The sequence below is a fragment of the Trachurus trachurus genome, assembly GCF_905171665.1.
Source record: "Trachurus trachurus genome assembly, chromosome: 1".
In the NCBI taxonomy this organism is placed as follows: domain Eukaryota; kingdom Metazoa; phylum Chordata; class Actinopteri; order Carangiformes; family Carangidae; genus Trachurus; species Trachurus trachurus.
The window spans coordinates 1,249,540-1,275,832 of NC_139891.1; the positions used below are offsets into that span (position 1 = coordinate 1,249,540).

Sequence of the window (26,293 nt, forward strand, 5' to 3'; positions counted from 1 at the left end):
TTAAATCACCCATGCCTGTTTTGTCGAGCACATCTTCAGCTTTAACAAGAGGGTAAGCTTGTAATTTTATTCAGTGTTTTAGTGGGTCTATCATTGACAAATGTCCGTCTTTTTCGGCACTCGAAAATGACTTCCGGGTTTGTGTGTGTTGAATGAGCAGGCTTGTTTAAAACTTTGATGGGGTAAAAACTGCATTTTTGTGCTTTGCTTTTGTTTATATGACAGTTTATGATTTTTTGGTGGTGAAAGAAGAGGTGTACAGATGGTACATATATGTTAAAATCACCTTCGTTGTTGACGTGACGTCACTTGTGGGCTGCCGTAGTCTGATATTGTTTGAGACATTTTCAGTGACTGTGAAAAAACCGTAGCACCTAGAAACTTCATTTTTTTTCCTACATGTTGCCGAAGGTGTCCTTAAAAGGTCTGTGGTGGAGTTTTCATTACAGCGTGTATACTTTTCGTTGTATTAAGGACGCCGTTCATGTGTTATTGATTTGGGACGCCGGCGTCCCAACCACTAGGGGGCCTGCGTGAACAGGTTAATGTGGATGAATCTACGCTACCCACACTTGGACACATGGGCCCATTTTCGATAAATATATCGTTTTGTCTCTATTGTTATTTTGTTATTATTAGTGGTGGTGGAAATGCTGGGCGAGTACCAGCATTTCCTTACTTTCGGTTTCGTGGCGAGTCATGAGAATAACACCGCTGAATCGCCGTTTATGGTCGGGACTACGACGGTATGTGATCGTCTTCGAACCTCTGACTTTAATTCTTGATGAATGAAAACATGAGTCTGTCTTGCGCCGGTCAAAGAATTTCACGGTGCGGAGGCTCATAAATGTAATGTGAAAACACTTTGCTTTTCCAAAACTCCTCGTTGTCCCTTTAAGATTTTGAGTTTTTGCAATAGTAACAATCATCATAAAGTGCCTTAGCCATCACCTCTGACGTTGCTGTTTGAACGTCCTCATGCCAGAGGATAACATAATATTAGTTTGCTAGATATGCAGTGATATGTCCCTGTAACTGTATTGCGCATGGTAGATTCTCCTGTCCTGTGGCTACATCCCACATACTGTACCTGCATATAAGCACCACTGTACCACTGGCTTCAGTACAATGTGATTTTCACATATGTATTCACGGCTGACCATGACCCGAGTCATTCATGAAAACATTCTATTGAGAGTAATTGCTGAGATCACATGATGCAGCAATATTGCCAAATAAATATGTCCAACAGGGACATTTATTATCCACATCATTTAATTTGGAGTTAAAACTAAACGAGCCCTGCTTAAGTGCACTGCAGAGTTCTGTAATAATTCACCATGTAGTCATTAGCTCATGAGCAGCATTCAATTGATCTGCTGTAAATTAAAACAATATTGACGTGTACAGCCTTTATTAAAGCTGCGCACAAATGTAATTCAGATAAATGTTGATGTATTTAACGTTAATATCCATCTAACTTCAGTTTCCCATCGTTTACATACAGTAGCTGCATCCATCACCTCAGAAAGGAGCCCACATGGACATTTTTGAGGGAAATACCAAGTCCAATTGTAAAAGGTGACAAACATCAGGTGGGTCTCTCTGTGAGAGCCGGGCCCTTATTATAGGCACTGACCTGTGAAATATCACATAGCCTTTGAGCATGCTCAGCAAAATGATGCAATTTGAGAGGATGTCACTCCTCACCCCTGGGTGACCTCATCCTGGCACAGCGGGAGAGGAAGAGTGATAATGCAGCGCTGTCCCTCTCTCACTCGCCCATCTGATGGCCACCTGTGTTTAGGCAGGGGAATCCTCTCTAACAATGGCACAGCTCTCAAAAGAGAGGTGCAGCAAAGCCTCCACTCATTTTTCCCCCTGTGCTCTTTCTCACTCTGTCATGGTGTGCATGGAACTTCATTCTAAAGACACAGGTCTTAGCTTCCTGTGGATCTTGTAGGTATTATATCACATACAACAATCTTCAAAATCAAGTTACAACGTGTTTTACAAAGAGACGCACAAATACAATTAGAGACAGAGAGACACAGAATAGAACAATTGAGACTCAAGTCCTAAAATATGCGTCATTAACCTATTTGTAGAAAATCAAAAAGTTCATGATAATTAAAGCAGAAGTAAGCGATCCGGTGGTTTTGGCTAACTTCCTGTCAGCCGATGGAGTTAGCAGTCCCCGCCCTCGTCCCTACGTCACCACATTCACGCGCATCCCTTGGCTGCACACACAGAGAGGACCGCCCCTTTATGCCGTTCTCTCTCCTCATTGGATAAAGGTTGTAGGATACAAGGAAAGTTTTCTCCTCGGCTTACAGCAGAGCAGAGTGACTGACAGACCCGTGTTTCAGACCAAACACTCTATAGAAGTGATTGCTGTCGGAAGATATAACTATTTAACTATTAAAGACTTATATATTAACACAAACATTCCGCTTACTTCTGCTTTAAGGTGAGACTGGCAAAAATATAGTTTTTTCGTGCACTGATTGATTTTCAGACTGTATCTCTTCTGGAGACAGGAGGATATTTTTCTGGTTCCACTCCTAACATACATACAGGAACATGTGAGTCTGATGCCAGCGACTAAACACTATAACTTCAGCATTATCAAATAATTGCAGATGCAAATTAAGTGCTTATGTGACACTGGAGCTAAATAAAAACCAAAAAAAGACCGACATAAAACTGATTTATGTTTAAAATTGGTGAAGTCACCCTTTAATTCCTCAACATGTTCTAATCTAGATTACTGATGGTTGTGTTGATCTGAGGGAAGCAGTGCCCCCCGGTCGTCTAACTGCTGCCTAATACTTGATAATCACTGGTATTTTCAGTGACACTAATTTCAGGCAGTTATTCTCATTATGAACATTTCTTCATACCAAACATCATTACAACTGTAATCAGCATGTTAATAGGAGACAAAAAAAGAGAGTGAGGAGAATGCTGTTTTTTATCAGTGTTAATTTGCTGAATGTGAGAATTATACCAATTAAATCAAAATAATTAGACTCAAATGCCTGATCATTGGTGTGAAAATCTGCCTAAATGAAATAGGAGAAAACTGAAGAAGAGAATGTCAAAGTTCCCTGAGGAACAAAATGAAAAGACAGTTACTTTATGCTATTGGTAGTGCAGAGTTCTCATTTAGAGGCTGTTCATTTTCACTGATTGATCACTGGGATTAGCTAATCATTGGTATTTAAGAGTCCACTATATTCACTGCACTGCAGAATGTAGACTACATCTTAATGAGCTCAAAAAATCTCATGGAATCGCATTCATTAAAAATGCACAATAATCGTTTGTGTTAATTTCTTGGACAGTGACACTCTAAACACAGCCTGCAGGACACTTCACCACACAGACAGCTCCAGTCCACCACTTGTCTAACAAGCATTATTGCCAGATTTGACTGATACCAAGTGACCCATTCACAGCCTCAAACCCAGTCACCTACTTTTAATAAACATAAATGTCATTTGGTTTTGTCTTTCATATCAGTCATTGCATGAAGAGCCGGTTTAACTGTCCCTGTCATTTCACTGATGCTAATCAGAGGAGAAGAGAGGAGACAGGCAACAACGCTCACATGATCTGCCCATCTCACTAAAATATGTATCTGATGTACTGGTGTAGAGATAAATAAAAGCACTGATGCCTTGGCTGAACCCTGGGCCTGGAGGGGGCATGGGCGGGCTCTCTCTGGGGATTTGGTCTCCAGCTTCCTCCCACAGTCCAGAGACATGCTCATTAGGCTAACTGCTGTGAATGAGTGATGTTGTTTGTTTCTGAATGTCGGCCATGTGATTAGACTGGCGACCTGTGCAGGGTGTACCCTGACCTCTGTGTCTGCTGGGATTGGCTTAATACAGGTGGACATTATAAGTGACTTTCTTTTCAAATTGAGTTACATTTTATCAACATTCAACACAGCCCATTACACCGGCCTTTGATTTGAAGGTACTGCATCTGACATCAGTGTATCAGTCTTCTCAAATATAGATATACTATATACACTACTCAAAAAAAGTTAGGGATGTTTGGCTTTTGGATTAAATTTCAGAATGCACCTAAAATTGTATATTATATTATATTATATTATAATAACCTTACTTATATTATGTTATAATAACCTTCTCTAAACATCTCTAAACTTTTGAATGCACATGTCCAATTGTTCAATGTTTCAGTACTTATTGAATATCATGCTGTTCTCTAACAAGGTGATTAACCACAACTATCTAAATAACAATTGTCTGATTATTCTGGTTCAATGACAGTTTGTAGACAGTCCTCTTCTCTCTCCTTCTCCTCTCCTCTCCACCGTGTTCACATGTTGACATCATGAGACCAAGACAACACTTTGATCAAATCAAATCATTGAGACAGATATTTTTGTTGTGCTATAGCCACTACTACGTATTGTAGCTTTTGTTTGAGATTAAGAAATGACCATTGCATCCTTCTACTTAAAAGGCTTTCATGATAGAATATCACTATAGCATTATTTTTATGGGGATATTCTTGTCAAATATCCTTAACTTTTTGTTATTAGTTTATATATATTTTTTACCACACACACCTATCTGCATCAACACTTGGGTTGTTTTTCACTGACTTTCTACCAGGAAGTAACACACTGCTGGTCAGACCTGAGTCGACAATAGCATGTTCTGTCACCAGTGAGGGGAGCTCAAGCACTTATTTGGGTGAGTGACACACATAAGATGGTTGCAGCACGTTCAGTTCAACTTGACTATTCAGTGTTCACTTGAGCGCTGGACACATCAAATAGCTGAGCCTTTGAAAGTGATTTATGCAACAATATCTTGCAGGAAACAAAAGAATAATAATGGATTTGGACTTTTTTGTCTGCATGTGTTGAGATGCTGCAAAGAGAGATCAGAATCATCTCATTCTCCAGATCTCTGGCTCACTTTGTTCAGCAACATACTGAGCACCACTTCAATAAACCAGAGAAAACAAATGCTGCAATGGGCTTGTTTTTGCAAAAAATGTACAAGCGTAGTTTATGTCAAATCTGTACAGTGACAGGAGGGAAATGCAGCCTGACTTTGTTGTTGGCATTCATTTCCCTGCGTTAGAGTACCTGCAAATGAGTGCAGGGCTTGTCATATTTGATCAATTTGCATCCACAGAGGGACAATACTCCAGAGGCCAAATGAGAGAGACTGAACAACTTTGAAGAAGAACTGTTTCGCTGAGTTGATTTATTGTCAACAACGAATAGCTTACCTTCGTTTCTTTCCCCTCTCCCCTCGCACATACTATGAAGGCTCCTTTATTATGCACAGGCTGACTGATCAGCTCTCATTGTTTAAGGTCAGGATGTTCATTAAAATTGACAGACCGACTGGGTGAGACTTTGAAGCGTTGCCATCGCCTTGCCCTTTGCAAAGAGGCAGCCTTAGAGTTGCCATTTGGGACGTCTTCCCGTGAAGTGAAAAAAAAGATTCTCTCCCATCTGCTCCTCTTCAAACCCAATCAGAGCTGTGATCTCAATTAGCCGGCGAACGGAGAGACGAATCATGGACCAGACTGACGCGAGAGAGGGGTCAGGTTTGCGCGGCGATGACAGGAAAATGGCCGCTGAGACAGAGGAGCTTTTATCTCTCTGTTTGAACACCTTTATCAAGTACTCCTTTCAACTCCATCTAGCTCTATCGGCCCCTGTATCTCCCATTCTTCGTCACGTATTGTAATTTGGAGAGCCGGAGAGCCGGGGCGCGGACGGATGGACAGCTGCTGCCCTCGCTGTAGCTGTGTGGCTGAGTGACAGAGGCTGGGAGTGCTGCCAGTGACACTGATCTCCAACCACACTGATGTCCCTGTTCTCACACCGTGGATAAGTTACTTCACCTGATTACGTCGTCTTCCCCCCACAGAGTGGAACTGTCACGGCGCGTTTAACTCTGGCGACAGTGCTGGGGGTTTATGTGAGTCCAATCATCACTTATTTGGGAGTAAAAAAAAAAAAATGCCGTGGAGCAGCAGATCACACTGACAGCCTGCTGATGTTGTTGGATTACCTTAAATACATCTGGTTGAAGGCTTCAAATGCTCTGCATACCGTAGGTACCAGTTGGCCTCCTAATCTGAAAGCTTTTCCCCACATAAACTGCACTGCACCCATTCAGAATATTTTTGTGTGGTGGCTTTAGAGTCAGCAGTATCATTGTCTACTAATCCAAACAACAGCATCTTAGCTCAATAAATCCAGATTATCTTCTACTTCAGAACAACTTCAAGGAAGCCACTTCTTGTTTCTGAGGAGACCTGATGCTTGATGGAGCTTGTACCACTCTAACTTTATCAGTGTTGATCCATGAGGAGATACTTTGATATTTTGGACGAATGTAGGTCCTAGACCAGCTTCATGGTTATTAAAGGGATAGTTCAACATTTTGAACTTTTGGCCCATTGCCATAATCGCTATAGTCATAGCAGTAGGTTTGTTACCTTTAATTGTCGATGTAAGCTATTTTTAGAACGGCGGAGCAGAGCGGCAGGCTGCTCAGAGCTACGCTACGGAGGCTAAATGAATTTATTCGTTTCCCTCATCAAACTCATCAAATACAAAATACAAAAACTCCAAAACGCTTTCGTGGACAAGTTGTGACCTGCACATTCACCACGCTATGAGGTAATAACAGAACGTTACGAAACAGAGTCGTTTTCGAAAAACTGTCCCCGAACGAAACGCGCATCAGCGGTTTTGCATGAATTTACCTCTAAAACAGCTCCGTCTGGTAAAGTTCCGTTATTATCTCACAGCGTGGTGACTATATGACTATAGCGATTATGGCAATTTGCCAAAATGTTGAACTATCCCTTTAACCTTCGTCTTGTGTCAGCTTTCTGCTACTATCTCTTTTGTTAGGGTTGGTTTTGACCCGTGTCTTAAATCAGCTGTAAAATAAATGTGTTTTTCTTCTCTTGGTTACATTGTTAGGCTTCCTTCTCCATGAAAAGGTTGGTCTTAATATTTTTGGTGTATAGGCCCCTGAACCTTTTTTGGCATTATACCCCTTGGCTTCAATCTAACCTTCCTCTACACATTAAAACCAATCATTTATCATCCCATTTGTTTCTCATCTCTTGGTCACATTGTTAGGCTTCCTTATCCATGAAAAAGTTGGTTCAGTTTTAACTCTCATTATTATTCTTATCATTAATAACTATCAATAATAACTGGGTCGAAACCGACCTTAAAGCAGAAGTAAGCGGAATATTTGTGTTAATATAAGTCTTAAACAGTTATATCTTCCGACAGCAATCACTTACATAGAGTGTTTGGTCTGAAACACGGGTCTGTCAGTCACTCTGCTCTGCTCTGAGCCGAAGAGAAAACTTTTATTTTATTTCCTTGTATCCTACAACCTTTATCCAATGAGGAGAGAGAACGGCATAAAGGGGCGGTCCTCTCTGTGTGTGCAGCCAAGGGATGCGCGTGAATGTGGTGATGTAGGGACGAGGGCGGGGACTGCTAACTCCATCTGCTGACAAGAAGTCAGAAAAACGGCCGGATCGCTTACTTCTGCTTTAACAACACAGATGTCATAATTTTAACCAGAACATTTTAGAATTTTGTGATTTTTTTTTTTTTCGTTTTATTTTGTTTAAACAGAAGTCAAAAAGCCTTGATGCAATAAACACATTTATGTGGAACTTTTATGCATTAAAAACCTAAAAACGGGTCACCCTAACACAAGAGGAAGGTTAAAAGAAGACATAGAAATCTACCTCTATACATTGTAGCCCTTCCCTCCCTGACCTGACTCTGTTCTTCACACTTGGCTGTATGGTGATGCCAGTCCAGTATTGTGAGAATTCAACCAAATAAATCACAATACTTTCACTCAAATGTGAAAATTTGCCTTAATGAAACTGACGCACGCAGAGTTCCCTGAGGAACAAAATGAAAAGACAGTAACTTCATGTTATTGGTCGTGCAGAGTTGTCACAGAGGAGAGCCGTTCATTTTCATACATACTGATTGATCACTGGGATTAGGTAATGATTGGTACTTAGGAGTCTTTCCACTGTATGCACTGCAAAGAAAATGAGACAGTCATAATTAGACAGCCACAGCCACACTACTTTAATGAGCTCTAAAAATCTCATGGAATCTCATTCATTAAAAATGCACAATAATTGTCAGTTGTGTTCATTTCTTGGAAAGTGACTGCAAGACACGTTACACAGCTCCAGTCCACTACTTGTCTAACGAGCATTACTGACGTATCAGGTGGAATCAGCTGTTTGATTCACGGCTCCCAGGCTGACTGCATGATGACAGGCACTGACGTTTTCTCACTATTGGAGCTACTTCCAACACCATGTTGCCATTGTTGATTTAAAGGGATACGCCAACATTTCTTTTTTGTGTCTTGCCTCACTCCCGAGTCCATGACCAGCAGATAGACACCATCCTTTCAACTGTGCGTGCAGTAACAAGGGAGATAGAGCCCATATCCCCCATAATTAGCTTAGCTCAAACGCTGGAAGTGTATAGGTAGTGTTAGCCTGCCTCCTACCTGAGCCGAAATCAGCAGTCAGAAGCTGATTTCATTTTAGCTCTAAACTCTGTAAATATATCACTTTATCAACATTTCACGCATGTTTAGGCGAGAAAGTAGCCGTTTAGATCAGCAGCGTGTTAATTTGTCAAAATAAAACACCCGTTGCCCTTTACATACAGAAAACCATGATGAATTTGTGCTTTTACTTTGAAACAGGAAGCTAACCTAAGGCTAACCAAGGCTTTCCCACTACACTTACATTATAAGTCAAACAGTATACCAGCTCCCTCACTGTCAGCGACCTGCTGATACTACAGCTCCAGAGAGGAGAGGTCAACTACACTGAGATAGTTTTTGATTCTCTAAACTAAAAACATCTCATCAACCCCTCAAATAAAACACAGGTGTAAAATATGAGCCTTTTAAAACGTCAACTCCGAAATTTCCAACCTCATAAAGAACGGCACTGAACATCAGTCGGAGTGTGAGAAAGGCAACTTACAGCTCCGCTCAGTTTGAATTACGAGGGTTTTCACCTCACCTGCAGGCTACAGCATGTCCTCTCTGTGCCATCTGTGGTGGATGTCTCCGGGGACGCTTATGCAACATGGACTATAGGGATCATCAAAGCAATCATCAAAGTGAACTGATTTCAACTTTGACACACTGTTGAGTCCCTTCATGGACTCAAATTAAAGGCAAAAATGATTTGGAGTTTGCAGAGGGACGTTCATAAATAGGTTTGTAGTGGTGTGAAAACAGAAAACTGAAGTGCTCAGTGAACAAAGTTCCCACACTTTGAGGCTAAATTTAAAGTTTACATTTGATCAGAAATGTGCCACATGCATGCAGTTTAGTGATGCAGATACAGTAACTGAGGCACAAACAATCTTCTAATAGTTTAAAATAGTGGAACCAAACTATTGTATGATCCAAATTGCAGCTTGAGCAGCTGTGCTCCATGTTACTGCAGTTTATCAGCTGGGACTGCGTTTTCTTTGCACCTATTCAAACACCAAAACACTTCTGTGTTTTTGCCTCAGGGTTCAAATTACACAGTAGCTGTCTAAATGTCAAAAATGGCTAGCAGCTGCTTTGGCACCACTTATCATTGTCAAACTACCACTTCAAGCCGGGCAAAGTAAGCTAACTTGAAAACTGCAAATGTTTTGTGCTTTAAAGGACTGTCAAGTGAAAAACCTCAGAGACGGAAAGAAAGGAAACAAAACACCCAAAGGATGTGACATGGCAATCTTGTCACACTTTCCACACTCTGAACTATATCTCAGTTTCTAAAAAAAAGTGCAGTTCAAAATTGCATGCTCGTTTCATGGGTTATATCCATGTTATCCAATCAGCAGGTAGGTTTCACATTTGATTTTTTAACAAATAAAATAAGAAGCAAACTTATGTTTGGATTGTTTTTTAAATTTAAATTCCACATAAACTATAGAAAACCACATAAACTATAGAAAACTATAGAAAAAATACAAATTAAGGGGGGACACTACAGGTGAATAGGGTAAAAATATTAACTAACAGATATCACCATGACATTTCCCAAGTTTATCACTTACATTAAGACAAATGTTTTTTGTATTATACTTTTTGTCAAACTGTATGTTTAAATATGTAAATGAGGCAATATCTTGTGAAATATGTGCTAATTTGCATACATTTCCAGAACTGAAATCTGAACAATGGATAAAGCTCCTTTCAGAATTGTTTTATTTTGTTGACACATTAGAGTCAGAAGTTTTTACAGAGGGGATTTTGGATATCTCATTTTATCACTTATAAATTAGAAAATGTCACCAGCCCTAAAGAATCTAATTTCTCCATGTTTGTAGTAATAAAATGTTGTGTGAATGATATATCAACAAACCCCTCTGTAGAAACCTTCAGAATATAGACGGGAATAAAAGTGGAAGTGGAGATTTCTAGCTCAGAGTCTGAGGAAAAACGCATTTTGAGAAAAAGGCCTTTGAAGACTTGTACTGTAACAGGAAAAGCACAGCTTGTCACGGTAGCATGTTAACTTTTGGGGAATTTAGAAGAAATCTACTGACGAAAGAGACGAACAATAAAGTAAAATAAAAACACAAAAATGTGTGCGTTGATCACAACGGCTAGCTTGAGTAGCGCCAAATTCGTCAAAACAAAATTGTAAACAGCTAGGTATTTAGACAAATTAACGACACACTGCTGATCTAAACGGCTACTTTCTCACCTAAAAATGTTTGAAATGTTGATAAAGTGATATATTTACAGAGTTTAGAGCTAAAATGAAATCAGCTTCTGACTGCTGATTTCGGCTCAGGTAGGAGGCAGGCTAACACTACCTATACACTTCCAGTGTTTGAGCTAAGCTAATTAGCGGTGCGCCAGCTCTGCCCGTATATCCCTTGTTACTGCACGCACAGTCGAAAGGATGGTGTCTATCTGCTGGTCATGGACTCGGGAGTGAGGCAAGACACGAAAAAAAAAAATGTTGGTGTATCCCTTTAAGCATAAAAAAAGTGCTGGAGCCTGTAAAGGTTTGCTTTGTGTTTAAAAAGGCTGAACCTCTGTCACCCCAAAGTGTGTGTGTGTGTGTGTGTGTGTGTGTGTGTGTGTGTGTGTGTGTGTGTGTGTGTGTGTGTGTGTGTGTGTGTGTGTGTGTGTGTGTATTGGGTATGTTTGCCACAATCCCAGGACGTCATAGACGCTGATTGTTCTCCCTCAGTTGTTCGACATCCAGGCATCCGACACTAACATAATATCCAGTGGTCCATAAACGCCTCTGTCCAAAGGTTGCAGCCTATGTGAGCGTAATTGTGCCAATTTCTCTGGCAAAACTTAGCCCATCGGTGGGAGGCGGGGAGGAACACACCACAGCCTGAGTGAGGACAGTGTGTTTCCTTCACGCAGCCATGCGGTGTGTGTTGTGCTCCTTCTCTGCTGTCAGGTGGTCAGGAGGTGATTGCAGTGAGTTCACCCATGGGAAGATAAAGTAGTGGAGAATATTGCTCCTCGTTGTTGAGCCTACACACGCTGGTGTCATGAGGGTTATACGCCTTTCACTGAAGGTCAGTGAACCTCGCTGTTTCAACCCGCGCCTGGCCACCATTCAGGCTGATTTCACACCAGTTACATCCATATTCCAAATGTCCCCTGGTCCCTGCGACTGTCACCCTAACACCCTCTTGAAATTGTCAAAGAAAATCCTGACATTCTCCTTGTTAAAAATCTCAATGCCTTTGACATCACACTGCACTCTCTCTCAGAAAGTCAAAGTCCAAATACATTTAGAATTGTAACAAGACAGGATTATAAATGCCAAATGAAATGCTATGGGTTTCTAGAAATAAATCTAACTTGTTCATCTGAGTGGTCTGGTTTCTATACAGTTTCACATTGGGCTATATTTACAGCTATTTATGATATTTACACCGTATTTGCACAAAAGTCAGAAAATTCATGCTGATGCAGCAGCAGAATGATTATATGTTTTTATTCATTTAGTAGAAATATCTAATTATTTACTATAATTACTGTAGCCTCTTTATTTAAGCTTGAGTCACATAATTCAGCTCAAACACTATGAATATGGATTTTTGAAAAATCCACCTTCATCCTATTATTAAAACTATTATTATTATTCACTGGCTCTGAATTGCAAGTGGACAATTTTGGTGGAATAATGCAAATATTTATGAAGGTAGAGATATAATAAATACAACAGTAGATGTTTCTGTTCTGCATTACAGTAAGGCCTCTTACTGTGATGACTATGATGAACTATGATAGAACATGTTAAATCCTTACTGCACCGCTGTGCCACTAATTCACACTGTATAATGTACGTTAGAAACCACTGATGCAGTGGATTTGATTGTTACTGTTTATTTAATCAATTCATTTATGTATTTATTTAGTATAATAAACCCAAGCTTTCAACTCAAAGAAAGAAAGAAGTATTACAGTAAGACAGAGAGACGAGGTAGATATAAAGAAATACAGAAAGAGAAGTAAGTAAAAAGACAGAGATAGGGGTAGAAAGAAAGACAGAGAGAGGGGGATGGATATATAGAAAGAGACAGAGATAGAGATAGAGAGAGGTAGAAAGAAAGAAGGAAAGGAAGGAGATAGATAGATAGATAGATAGATAGATAGATAGATAGATAGATAGATAGATAGATAGATAGATAGATAGATAGATAGATAGATAGATAGATAGATAGATAGATAGATAGATAGATAGATAGATAGATAGATAGATAGATAGATATAGATAGATAGATAGATAGATATAGATAGATAGAGAAGTGTTACCCATCCTTCTGCCGGTGTATTTCTACTCTTTACCAGCATGTTTATTGTTTCAGAAGTGTCTATGTGCATGAGTACACGTGTTTATCGTCTTCCCAGGAGGGGGGAGGAAGCAAGGTACATCAGACGATACACCAAAACAAGAGCATGGAAAGCATCCTCCACCCGGAGAGGCTTGTCTGACCGCGCATCACACCAGCACATTCTGTTCACAGCAGCAGAGGAGCAGCTGAGGACAGAGTACAGACAGGTGGGAAAAAAGACGGCCGGTTTGAAGTTATACAAGAAAATGAATGAGTGGACAGAATAGAAACTGCATTTGTTTAAAGTTTGTCCTTCAGTGGAAAATAAACCTTACTGTCAGTTTCTGAAACATCAGGCAGTGGTTAATCAATAATCAATCATGTACCCACTAAGCACGTGAACCACATTATGCTTTGTCATGTCTGTTACTGTCTTATGTACATGTCCATGCCCTGTTTTCCAATGCTTGTTATTGCATGTCCTGTTTTTTAATGTCAGCTACTGTGTGCGCTAATCTCATAGCTCTGTGTGCTATGTGTTTTTAGCTGTACTTTTTTTTCCTTGTCTGCAAGTTATATCTTCATGCCAGTGTGTCACTTGCCATCATGAGTTGTTGTCAAGCCATTATGTTATTTGTTATTATGAGCTTTTATTAGGTAGATTGATATATAAGTTCAGTTGTATTTTAATCCATTGCTTAAAAGGTATAATGTGTAGGAATCACCCCCATCTAGCAGTGCGGTTGCATATCTGAACGTATTCTTGATGTTGCATTCACGTGAAATCGGGCAGACGTCAGACAGACAACAGACGCTGCATGTAACAGCAAGTGTCTATGTAAACAAGTGGTCCGCCAGCACGAGGCAAAACAATACAGGTGACAATATGTTGTCATGGTGATGTCATATTGTTTACCTGACCCACATTTTACCGTCTTTCTCCCGGTTGGCTTGCCGACGGTCGGCTACATGACTGCACCTGAATGCAACATCAGTGCCTCCGTCCTTCCTCACACTACACAGTGGTGACAGTTTTAACAGGCCGAGCCCACAGCTCCGCTGAGTTTCTATGGTAACCTACGGTCACGCTGCCACTCAATGTAAAAAATGGCGATGCAACATGGCCGCCTCGGTTCGGTGCGCCCCCCTTGTATATTTGTAACGACTTGTAACAACTCAGTACGAGAAAGCTTTCATTTGTATGCGGGTGTGATTCGACTTCAGTGAAATACGTTTATGAAAGCAATATTTGATTTTTGCTAATAAAAAGCCAAATTAGTTACAGACTGGGGCTTTAATTGTTTCCCTTTTTTGGTTCTTAGGTCACCTGTAACATCTGGCCAGGGACAACAGATGAAAATTAGCCTTACTGGCTAACTCTGGCTCACTTGCAGTTTTTTTTAAATTCTGTTTATCAGTTTTGCACTGTCCCTGTCAAATAAACCAATAAATTAAAATGAAATTAAATGCCAATAGAACGACATGAGTATCATCATACAGGACTACGGGTCTGACAATCTGATCACCATTAAAGTCAAAGGATATAATAAATCTCCTTTGTACTCACCTCCAAAGAGTGCTTTCAGTGACGCTGCCAATATGGAAGTCATACAGCTTGGTTAGAATGAGGATCACCTGCAACAAGAGGGAGTTGAACCATTAGTATATTTGCAATCAAACCACATGGTAAATGTGACACATCAGCGGAATGTTGACTAGCATCAAACATCACAAAATATCACTTTCATGCAAACACCAGAATCCTCAAGTGAATGTTCCTTGGCAGTGGCAGCAGCAGCCATGACCCTGAAGGAAACGTGTGTTCTGCTTTTTTTTTGAAAACATCTAAAAAACATCTGAAAATAAAATGCTGGCAGCATGGGACCCTGTCTGACTTAATGTTTATTTAATGTTACAAGTCTTTATTCAAGAGGAGATGCGGAGATAAAAGGGGAGTATATGGAGCTTAATGCCTAATGCAGCACGCTGCAGATGTGGAGCCCAGATGAACGTCTATCATGGTGTTGAAACTGATGCAGAGGTCGTGATGAAAGTTTGATGGGACTGAATACAGAACTCTGTTTGATTTCATCGTCTCATGTGGCTTCTGGATTGTTTATTGTATAGCAGCAGGTTTGGCCTTGCTGTTGTGTATTGTCATTACCATCTTTAATTAGTTAAGGCAATATGGTCTCTGACGATGCTGCTGAATGAGGGAATCCTTTGGTTCTATTGACGTTAACTGCACGTTTCTCCGGGATATACAATAGTATTTAGTTTATAGCCTATTATTTAGATGACTGTCGAGATGTTTGTGTGCATGTCTAAGTGCGTGCAGCAGGCTGATATGAGTTTGATGACGTGTTGTTATGTCTAGTGCTGTAATGCTGAAAATCTAAATCAATCTCTCTGTTGTTGGCTGTTCAGTGAGCAGACAGTGTGTGGGAAAACCTACAAGTATCCAACAACAGCTGGAACAGTCTGTCTCTCAGCAAGAAGAGGTGATCCTCAGAATGTCAAAGTGTTCTTTTAAAGTCAGGATAAGGAGCTCACATCAGGAAGGAGCTCAGGTCAGGGATTTCTCCTTTACATTGAAGTGATCCAGTGGATCATCTGATCAGGCTGCAAGTGGATGGAAACACCGTCCTTTGGTCCTTTCAACCAAGCACACTTGTCCACACTTCCTGTACCTGTGTCACAGTTAAAGGGATATTTCAACACTTTTGGCAAATTTGCGCATTACCATAATCCCTATAGTCGTAGCAGTAGGTTCATTAACTTTAATTGTCGGTGCAAGCTGTTTTTCGATCGGTGGGGCAGAGACGTGAGCTGCTCAGAGCTACGCTACGGAGGCTAATGGGATTTCTGGGTTTCCCTCATCAAGCTCATCAAATACACATCCAACAACTCCAAAACGCTCTGGTGGACAAGTTGTGACCTGCACATTCATCACACTATGAAATAATAATGTATGTACTGTAGCATTAAGACATGCAAAGCAAAAACTCAGAACTACTTGCACTTTTGAAGTCAGTGCCCAGCAGCCGTGTCTGGGATGTAGTTCCGGTTATGCATTTGCCTTCAAAACAACTCTGTCTCGTAACGTTCCATTATTATCTCATAGTGTGGTGAATGTGCAGGTCACAACTTCTTCACAAGAGTGTTTTGGAGTTGTTGGATTGTGTATTTAGTTTGATGGGGGAAAGCCGGAAATACCATGAGCCTCACGTCTCTGCCCCACCGATCTAAAAACAGCTTGCACCAACAAAGAAAGGTAATGATCCTACTCCTAAGACTATAGGGATTGTGGTAATGGACAAATTTGCCAAAATGTTGAAATATCCCTTTAAAAGACATGTATGTCTTTTACAGTGTAGAAACTGCACATCTGCATCTGTAACCTGCCTGTTGACACACACACACACACACTGAGGATGATAGAATGAGCTCAATTATATGTTTATTCTGTCTAAACCAAAGAAATTACATACTTCTCAAGGTCTGTAACAAAATAATTGTACTGACGGTAAATTGAATTCTCAACACCATTTGGGAAAACACTTCAAGGCTCTAGGAGTAATAGATTAGCATGCTGGGAGGTAGTACTTTGCATAATTAGCGCAGCGTAACAAACACTGTGTATACCACTTTGAAACTTGAAGTTTCTCTTCTCGGTGGAGCGTGCTGCTGTAGGAGAGTCTGATCCAACAACATCTGCGGTGACATCTTGTGGTCTCCGTGCTTTTTGGAGAGATCATCAGCAGACGGACGCTTTGATAAGACACAAGTCACAAGACATGGGGAGTCCACCGTGACGGGATCAGTGGTCAGTATCTGTAAAAATGCCAAACTGAGAAAAACAGCTTTTTGTGTTTTTCATTGTCAGGTTTAAGCATCAAATTATGAATAACTACCAAGTCTATAATTGATTAGATAAAGGTGGACTGAATTAAATGTATTTTGTAGTTTGTCTTTCTGACCAATTTTGACCGTTTTATGGCAGATACTGCACTTTTGCCTTGGTTTTGGTGCAGATCATAGACTGTAAAAAGAATGGACGTAGCACCCGTGACGTCACCCATTGGTTTGGGGGAGTCTGTTTTGTGCTCCTATTACGGGCATTTGAACTGCGCCATCTTGGATTTTAGTGGGAGTGTACTTTCCATATTTGGAGAGGTGCGGCGGTTTGCCGGCCGAGAACCCGCCCACTGAACTCGAAGCAACCAATTAAGTAACTGTCTGCGAACCTGTCACTAAACGTAACCACACCCCAATTTATTAAACCTAAACAATACTAAAACGGTCCACAGTGTTGTGGAGGTGGAAACTATCGGTAGAGACCAAAAAAATAAAATGTACCAGGCTGTAAATATGTTTTTTTAAGCTGTAAAGTGGGCTATTTTAACATGGCGGTCAATGGAGAGTTGCTCCCTTCTGGAGCCAGCCCCCATTGGCCGCTGGAGAACTGCAGCTTTTTGAACGCGGAAGTGGTCTTCACTTGTAGAACCCCTGCACAACTCCCCCCTTGGTGCAGTTACTGCACTTTGGCTTGGTATTAGCTACAGATACGGCACTTTGCCTTGGTTTTACTCCAATGATATTATAGAGTAAATTCTAGAATGTAGGGAGTACAGTTACTCTTTGCAGATACTGCACTCTGCCTTGGTTTCACAGTGCTTTTTTTGGATGGACAGCAAAATAAAAAGCCTAATAACTCTGGAAATTTTAGCAGTACCATTATCAAATTCTACCAGATTGAAGAGAATATTGCACGCTTTTGATTGGTCAAAAAAAATGCAGATACTGCACTTTGCCTTTGTAGGGCAGAGTTGTGATACGCCACTCCAGAGCCCAGGATCACAAATGTGTTGCACAAAGAGGCAGCTGCAGGTAGGAAGTGGCCAGAGAGTGAAGAGGTAACATACTTAACTAGGGAGAAAAACACTGTTTACTACACTGGGCCATCTGTTGTTCAGCTCTGGGTCACAGGGTGTAGTCAGAGGTGTGTGAAAATATTAGTTGAAAACATGAACTTTTAAGTGCGCACACACACACGCACACACAATTACTTAGCATCCGTCTCACACTTGACCTGACCTCACCAGGGGAAATATCCTTTTATATAATAGATGCTATTTTCATCCATCAGTCCATGTGTTGTTTGCTCTCCTCTCTGCCACTCCTGACTAAATGACTGCTGCTCTCCCTCATTAGCATCCACGTCTCTCGTTAGCATTCCCCTTCCCCACAATGCTTGTTTAAAGCAAAACTGACAAGCTTGACTTGAGTCACTTGGCTGGGAGGAGATGCAGGAGGTGCGCCCTTGACTCTTCTGACTGCGGATCAGCAATCAGGGGGTTAGATAAGAGGAAAATGAATCTGTGTATATATTGGGAAAAGAAGCAGTGTCCTGAAAGGCCTTCAACCTCCCCTGCATGCAGCTCTAAAGGCCTGCAGACTTCCAGGACCTTTCCACCTCTGGCTGAGCCGGATTTATACCCACAAGCCCTGTCAACAAGTCAGCTGCTCACCAGGGAGCGTTGGGATGGTTCTTGTGGGAAGATGTGCCACACGCCCAAGGGATCCTCCTAACTAAAACTGTCAACATATGGTTCAGGCTAAAGCAAAGGACTGCAGCGCCAGGCAGACACATGATGCAGCCACGCTGAATAACAAGTGAATGGATTCTTGTCATGCGTCTAGAAAACAAGTGTGTTAATGTGTGTATTTAGGTGCAAATGTGCAGACATGGGCAGAGTGCATGTGCCTGCATGTGTGCACCGTCAGAGATGTGTGGTCTGGCCTGCTCGGGGGGGCGACACACACAAGCATGAGTCATCTTCCCCACATGACAATCTGAATTTGAAATTCAACGTTGGAAAAACCAGCTGAAACACAGAGAAACTACTTCTCATCCCCCAAAATAAAATCTTCAACAGTGTCTCTAACGTATATATTTAAGCCTCAGACCTAAATGAAAAGCCTCAAGCTTTTGGAAAAGAATACGGACTGTTTATCATCATGCTTGCTCACAGCTGTTCTTGGTCTTTGTTGGACAAGTCAGCAGCATACAAAAAAAAAAAAAAAAAAAAAAAGGGTGTCTCCTCTCCTTCTCTGAATCCTCATCTGAGTTGCAATTTCAGAATCAAAATGTCAGTCACACTGCGCTGGCATTAGCCTTGTTGCCTCAGCAATTAACCAACAGTGGTGAAAACATATTATTAGCATAACTAAATGTGCCACACTGTCCTCAGTCAAACAGAGACCCAGCTCATAACTCATTAGCAATACTGCCTTGTCTGAGAGGGAGAGAGAGAGAATGTGTCTATTTGCAGACTTGCAGTTTAATTGTGATCATGACCTTAAAGGACAATTCCGGGCAAATTCAACACAGAGCTGTATTTTCCTAACATTTTAGGTCTAAAAGAAGGAATCTGAAGATTTTCAGTTTAATTGCTCCTGTTTTGCAGTAGTTGTGTCTGTCCCCGCATCGCCACGGCAGCGATGAATGGAGCAGATTTTCCACAGACAGCGTCAGGTGGCTACTCAAACATGCAGCGAGAAGTTCAAGCAAGTCAAGAGTTGATATTCCTGTGTTTATGACACAAACGGGAGCTTCCGACTGCACGTGAACACACCGAGCACGTCAACTTGGGTCTCGCACGAGATTCTGCAAGACTTTGAATTAGTTTTACAAACATGTCGGCTTGCTTGAAGTAAACAAACTTCTTGGTGCAACGGAAAATCTTCAGATTCCTTCTTTTAGACCTAAAACGTTAGGAAATACTAGAGTTGTCACGATACCAAAATGAGTAACCACGGTACTATACCAGACAAAGTATCACGGTTCCGGGTAATATCACGATACTGCAACCTTTTTTTATTATTATTATTTTTATGAACTGCAATGTATTTGTACAAGTTATAAATACTTATTAATTAGGCTACTTATAATGTTGTTTGGTGCATGATAAACATAATACTGGTGAAGTAGGAATTAGACTGAAACAAATATTTTTAAATAAGCAATAAAAAACAAATAAATGAAGTTAGAATTTATATGGTTGAAAAATAAATAACCATTCAGTCTCTTGCACATTAATTTATGTTTAACAAATATAAATAATCAACTTAGGATAAAAAAAAAATCCACTGTCTTTAAAAAAATCTATTTGACAATAATGCTTCTTCTCCAACATAATAAATCATAGAGGACAAAATACAATGAACAGGAACTGATTCCCTGTGAAAACAATATTTTTTATGCATTTTCTAGGTGCTTTATACTTGGACATCATTTAACTCTTTATTCCTCAGCCTGTACACGGAGCATATAGCCTGATATTAGCCAATGAGAAAATAAACAGAGCTAAATTAATTAAGTGTAAGTGACGACAACGCCGCGGCAGATTCGCTGCTCGCGCCCGGTGCTTCTGCCGTGGTGAGTGTGTTGTCTCGTGTTTGTGACTGTAAGCCGTGCGCGTCTGGGCGAGACAGAACTTTAGCTCGTTGTTTGTTTTGAAGCGAATTTCTATGGAAGCGGAGCTGTCTCAGCCTATGGTCTCAGCTGTCTTCATGGAGTCTGTGCTTGCCGGCATGAACCACGAACAGCCAATCAGATAACAGACGGGCGGACCCAGCGTGCGGAAACAGCCTATCATATCCCCGGACATCACCAGTAACAGGCAAACAGCCAATCATTCAGCAGCTGTGTAGGTTGCAGTGGGTGCATGTGGGGTTTGTTTACAAGGGAGTAGCATGCAGTGAGAAGCCGGGAGGAGACGAGAGGCGGCCGCTATGTAGCGGAAACTGGCACCGGTAGGGGTAATCCACGGTAGTACCGTCGTGTAGAATTTCTAGTATAGTAGGAACCGTTACGTTTTGGCACCGCGGGGTACCGTGGCTACCATGGGTATCGTGCAACTCTAGGAAATACAGCCCTGAGTTGAATTGAAATTGAAATGACATTCTCAAAACTCTAAGATCATTTGGTGAAACAGTCCTACAGTTCAGCACAACACCATAGATCACTAGCAAAAGCTCATATCTCTCCCAAAACAGTTCACTCACAAATTCCTTTCTCATATAAATAGTCAGTTTCCCCGAAATGCATCATCCGTTTTGCATTTTGTAAGTCCTGCAAGTCAAAATGCTTAGATGCCAGTCCTTCATTGACAGTGGTTACTCTACTAGTTTTTTTGTCTAGCTAGCTAACAGAATACAGTTGTGTATAAAACTGAAAAAAAGGATTTTACGGTAAAAGTAGCCTTCTGTTTCAAGAAATGAGCCAAACCAATGGAGAACAACAGTAACAGAGTGATGGCTGTCAGATCCTGTCCATTGCTTTAGGTTTGTTTTTTGTTTGAACATGCTGAAGACAGTGGACGGATGGCGTCCCCCCGCGTCCCCTCACCACTGGACCCCTGGATAGCACTGTAAGACAGAGGAGCCACGCTGGGAAATGAAACTTCAGTAGCAGTGGATGAATGTGTTAACAATGCAGATGCTCACAGAGCACTGACGGCCATCTTTGAATCATGCCGTCAATCACATCAAATTGAACTTTTTCAAAGACACACATAATGAAAGAAGAAGGACAATGAGACCAATCTGATTAACAGATTCCTGTGTGCAGAGCTTATATCATTTTTGTTAATTAATCCCACCTCATAATTCATTTCACCCTGTACAAAGGCTCTGGTGGCATCAAAGTGTCTGATCAAAGTGGGGAAAAAAAAAAGAAAAGAGAAAGATGTAACAGTTGAATCCTCATCCACGGCACAAAGACCTTGTCAAACACGGCTCCTCAGTCAGACTGTGTTTTAGCATCCAACAGTTTCAAAGACGTCCACTTTTCCACGCTCGGCTCGGAACAAAAGAGCTCTCTGTGCCTTTGATTGTGAAATGTCATGCTACTCCAGTATTGACATGCTCACACACAACTGCAAACAAGCTTTTAGTCGTCTGCAAACAAACGTCAGGATAGTCGACACTAAAATGGCAGCTGGAACTGATCATTATCTCCAAGTGATTAAGCTTCTCCGTCTCTCAGTAGCATGTCAACAGCTGAGCAATTACTTTGTCAATTTGCGCGAGCTGTTTATGAGACGTAATGTCAACCGGGTGTGACACCAAGGCAAGGCTGACAAACACTGAAGCCTTTCACATATTTCGGTGTGACTGAGGGTGAAAAATAAACCTATACTGACTTAATGATTTAGTGGATAAATACACAGAGACAAGTTCTCAGATAATTGTATGGATCACAAATAGAGAGTTGCATTGAAAGAGGGAGAGAATAGAGAGAACCCGAGGCATGTCTTTGTGTTCCTGCTATCAACTAAGAAGGCTGGGCTCCATGGCTCCATGGCATCGATCTGCCGCTTCATCGTTTTGGTGGAAAGGTTGGTCAACACAGCAGATATAAGAATGTAATACACAACACAGCTGCAGATAACCTTTATTCTTGGAGGATTAAAGCTGCACCGTTCAATACAGAATGGATCAACAAAGATGCTGCTGAATCAAGCCTCACCTTCTTTTCACTCAGTGTTCTGTTTTTTAAATTCACTACTTAACTTTTTTTTTTCACATCAAGGACCCCTAAATTGACACAAAGTGGACCCCATTGGACAAAATTTTGAAGCAAACACCAGAAATACTTGTTCTGAGACTGATGAACATTACTTTTTTAGACAGTGTAGGTTCAAATCAGGGCCAATGGCATGAATTTGTTGAAATATTGGTGGGAAATTTCTGGGAAAAAAAGGGGTACGATTTCTAAAAATAAAAAAAACGTAAACATTTTCTAGAAAAAAGTGGTAAAATTTCTCAAAAACAATTCTAGAAAAAAAAGGAAAAACTCTCTAAACGCTCTAAAAAAAGATTTTTGAAAATTCTAGAAAAAGTGGTTAATAAACAAACAAACAAACAAATAAATAAAGATAAATAATTTCTCCCAATAAATAAATGAATAAAGATAAATAATCCCCCCCCAAACAAAAAAAGATTAAAGAAAAAGTTGGGGACCCCATTGAACCCTCTCAAATGTCTTTGATGGGGTTCAATGGGGTCCCCAACAGGTTTGTCAACCTTTTACTTTTAGAAGACAAGTCTAATCCAGTGAAATAAGCAGCCGAGGTACATTGGAATAATCCGTGCCTTTTCAGTCTTTTAATTATCATCACATTAAGCACAATAAAGTTTATTTAACGACAAACCACATGAGAGGCCAGCAGCCTGCTGAGACACCTACAACAACTACAACAGAACCAGGAGTGCCTGAGACAGAACGTCCTCTGGCAAGATCCAGCCAGACTCAACCTCTGAGATGTCCACAGCAGCAGCAGCAGCAGCATCCTCCAAGTACATGTGCAGTCACCTGGCATGTCCCACAGTTTGTGCTTCATACACAGTGGCAGGAAGCCTGGAGCCATCTGGACCTGGTGTCCCACAAATACAGTAATGTCAAGCCTCCATGTCAACCTTTAATAATGCGAGGATTTGCACTTGGAGAACTATAGGTGAGAGTTATGGGTGTTAGACTGTGGTCATGTTGAAATGCTTCTCCTTAAATGCATTTAAGGTCAATATGACCAGCGTGAGCACATGTACATGTACTGGACACAGAGACATCATGCACGTGTCAACAGGACACAAGTTGGAATAGTCTCCTTTAGCCTTGAATGGATGGAGCTGCCTCTCAGGCAAAGGGAAGGAGAAGCTGTCATTGCTTTGAATGTTGCCTTTAATCACCAATAGATCAGAGATTCAGGCCCTCCAAGGTGGGAACTTAAATACCAGTGGATGATCTAGCTGCCTGTGTTGTAGTCCCTCTAAGGACACACCAGGGAGGACACTCTGGACATCACTAATTATTCACTCCTTTGCAGCTCCCTCCATCTCATCTTCCTTCTTTGTTCCCTTCTTCCTCACCAGTCACACCCCCCCCCACCATCACTTTACCAACTTTGAGGATTCCTCCCATCGAAGCCCCTTTATCTCTTTTTATCCAGGCTTGTCTCTCTCTTCCTCTCCTTTAGTTGTTTCTTACATTTTAACCATTATCTCTCTTAATGTCCCTCCCTCCTTTCCCACTATTTTTTACTTTTACTTGTTCACCTATTGTTTTTCTTGTCTGTTATGTTTGACCTATTAAAGTGGGCATGGACAGACTTAGAGCTGTATACTGACAGAAGGACTAATAAAGTCTTGTGGGACTACCACAAGGACATCTCTATTATAAGTGACCCTTGTTTAAACATTATATATTCTCCTCATCTTAGTTCTTAGTTCTACAATGTTTGTTTGTCTATTTCAAATGGTAAAATGGTAAATGGACTTGCACTTATATAGCGCTTTTCTAGTCTCTTGGACCACTCAAAGCGCTTTACACTGTAGGTCACATTCACCCTTTCACACACATTCATACAGCATCAATACAGCGCTGTAGCGCAGGAATCTAACCATTCACACACATGAATGGTCACATCGGGGGGCAAGTGTGGGTTCAGTGTCTTGCCCAAGGACACTTCGACATGTTGCCAGGAGGAGCCTGGAATCGAACCACCGACCTTCCGGTTAGTGGACGACCCGCTCTACCTCCTGAGCCACAGCCGCCCTAAAACAATTGTCTTGTTTTTCATGGTTTTTCCCACAACTCCATCCACATCAACTTTTTCCCTGCTGTTTTCACCTTGACATAAATGGATCTCGATTTCCTTTTAAGGTGATAATGTGTCAGTGTTTGTGTTTACAATCTTCTTTCAGTTGCCCCTGGTGGACATACACCATCTTTAATATCCATCCTCCTACTGTTATTGTTCACTCAGATTATTAGACATTGTGTGCTAATGGAAGAGAAGCCACAACTTCTTCATCTGAAAACTCTTCTGTTGAGGACAGAGATGAGACTGCAGCCAGACACCAGCTCAAGTCCTCTAAGTGTTTTAACACTCTGTCAGTGGGACTGGTGTGACCTGCAAGTGGACAAGTTCAAGGGTGAGTTTCTATCCCAGTCCGACAGTGCTGGTCTTGATCTTTTAAGATGGAGAGCTCTGTGGGTCAAAAGATCCAGCTTGACTCAGAATTAGCTCAGTAACTTGATGTCTACACACTGTCTGTTTCCATTACAGTAACCATGATACGTCTAGCTGGATAACTGTTGCTGTGGAGTGTTTCAGTCTTGGGAGTTAAAATGTGGGATAAGCTCAGTGAGTTGAAGACATGTAGTTATTTGTTGAGTTTTAAGAAAGCCTTGAAATGTAAAATAATGAAAATGTATAAAATACAATAATGATTACTTTCAGTTTATTATTTTATATGGTTGATATTCTAGGTAATCTAATTTCATAGAGTGTAAAGTAAGCTTTGGGCTTCAGCCTATTCCCTTTCACTGTATGATATTTTCATTTTTGAGTGTGTGTGCAATGTATGGTTGCAATTGTGTATAATATGTCCTGGCTAAATTGTTCACACAAAATGGTTGATTTTGATATCGGTGTTGTGTGACCGAAATAAACAATTTCATTCATTCAGATGCTGGCGGTCCAGTGGAGTGTGACATCTGTTGTGTTATTTGGACCATGAGTTGTTTGTGCACTAGTTGTGATGTTACTGTAACATTCACATCTGAGATTTCAGGTGAGTCCAGAGAATGTAGAGAGGTAGAGGACCAGATGACTTTGTGTGTTTTACAACTAAAGCACTGACCTATCACCAGTCTTTCTATGAACCACAAAGTTTATATGCAGAGGCATTTCAGGTTGAACTTTTGGAAGATATGCTTTTATTTTTATTTCCATGACACACAGCTTGCACAGAAAAGCTGCAAACCCTGCTTTAAAGGGATATGCCAACATTTTTTTTCTGTGTCTTGCCTCACTCCCGAGTCCATGACCAGCAGATAGACACCATCCTTTCGACTGTGCGTGCAGTAACAAGGGAGATAGGGGCAGAGCTGGCGCACCGCTAATTAGCTTAGCTCAAACGCTGGAAGTGCATAGGTAGTGTTAGCCTGCCTCCACCTAAAAACCTAAAAATGTTTGAAATGTTGATGAAGTTATATATTTACAGAGTTTAGAGCTAAAATGAAATCAGCTCGACTGCTGATTTTGGCTCGGGTAGCAGGCAGGCTAACACTACCTATGCACTTCCAGCGTTTGAGCTAAGCTAATTAGCGGTGCGCCAGCTCTGCCCGTATCTCCCTTATTACTGCACACTAGAGGTCTTCACAGGTCCAATTTGACGGACCCGAACCCAAATGGACCCGTGAAAATTGGACCCGGAGGCCCCGAGCTATTATTGTAAATATGAGCTCCGAACCCGAACCGAACCCTTAAAAACCCGTGGACCCGAAATGCCCGAGTTGCTTTATGATTTAATACAAGTTGT

General features: G+C 41.1%; 1 protein-coding gene across 1 annotated transcript in view; it reads right to left on the bottom strand.

Moving 5' to 3' along the window:
- The window catches only part of sorcs3a (sortilin related VPS10 domain containing receptor 3a), a gene marked incomplete at both ends in the record, with an annotated part of 303,702 nt that overhangs the window by 171,975 nt on the left and 105,434 nt on the right, over window positions 1-26,293 (bottom strand). Inside the window, one exon of the mRNA XM_083980334.1 lies at window positions 14,469-14,536. Within this exon, the coding sequence (XP_083836460.1) occupies window positions 14,469-14,536 (68 nt within the window). The remainder of the gene's footprint in view (window positions 1-14,468; window positions 14,537-26,293) is intronic.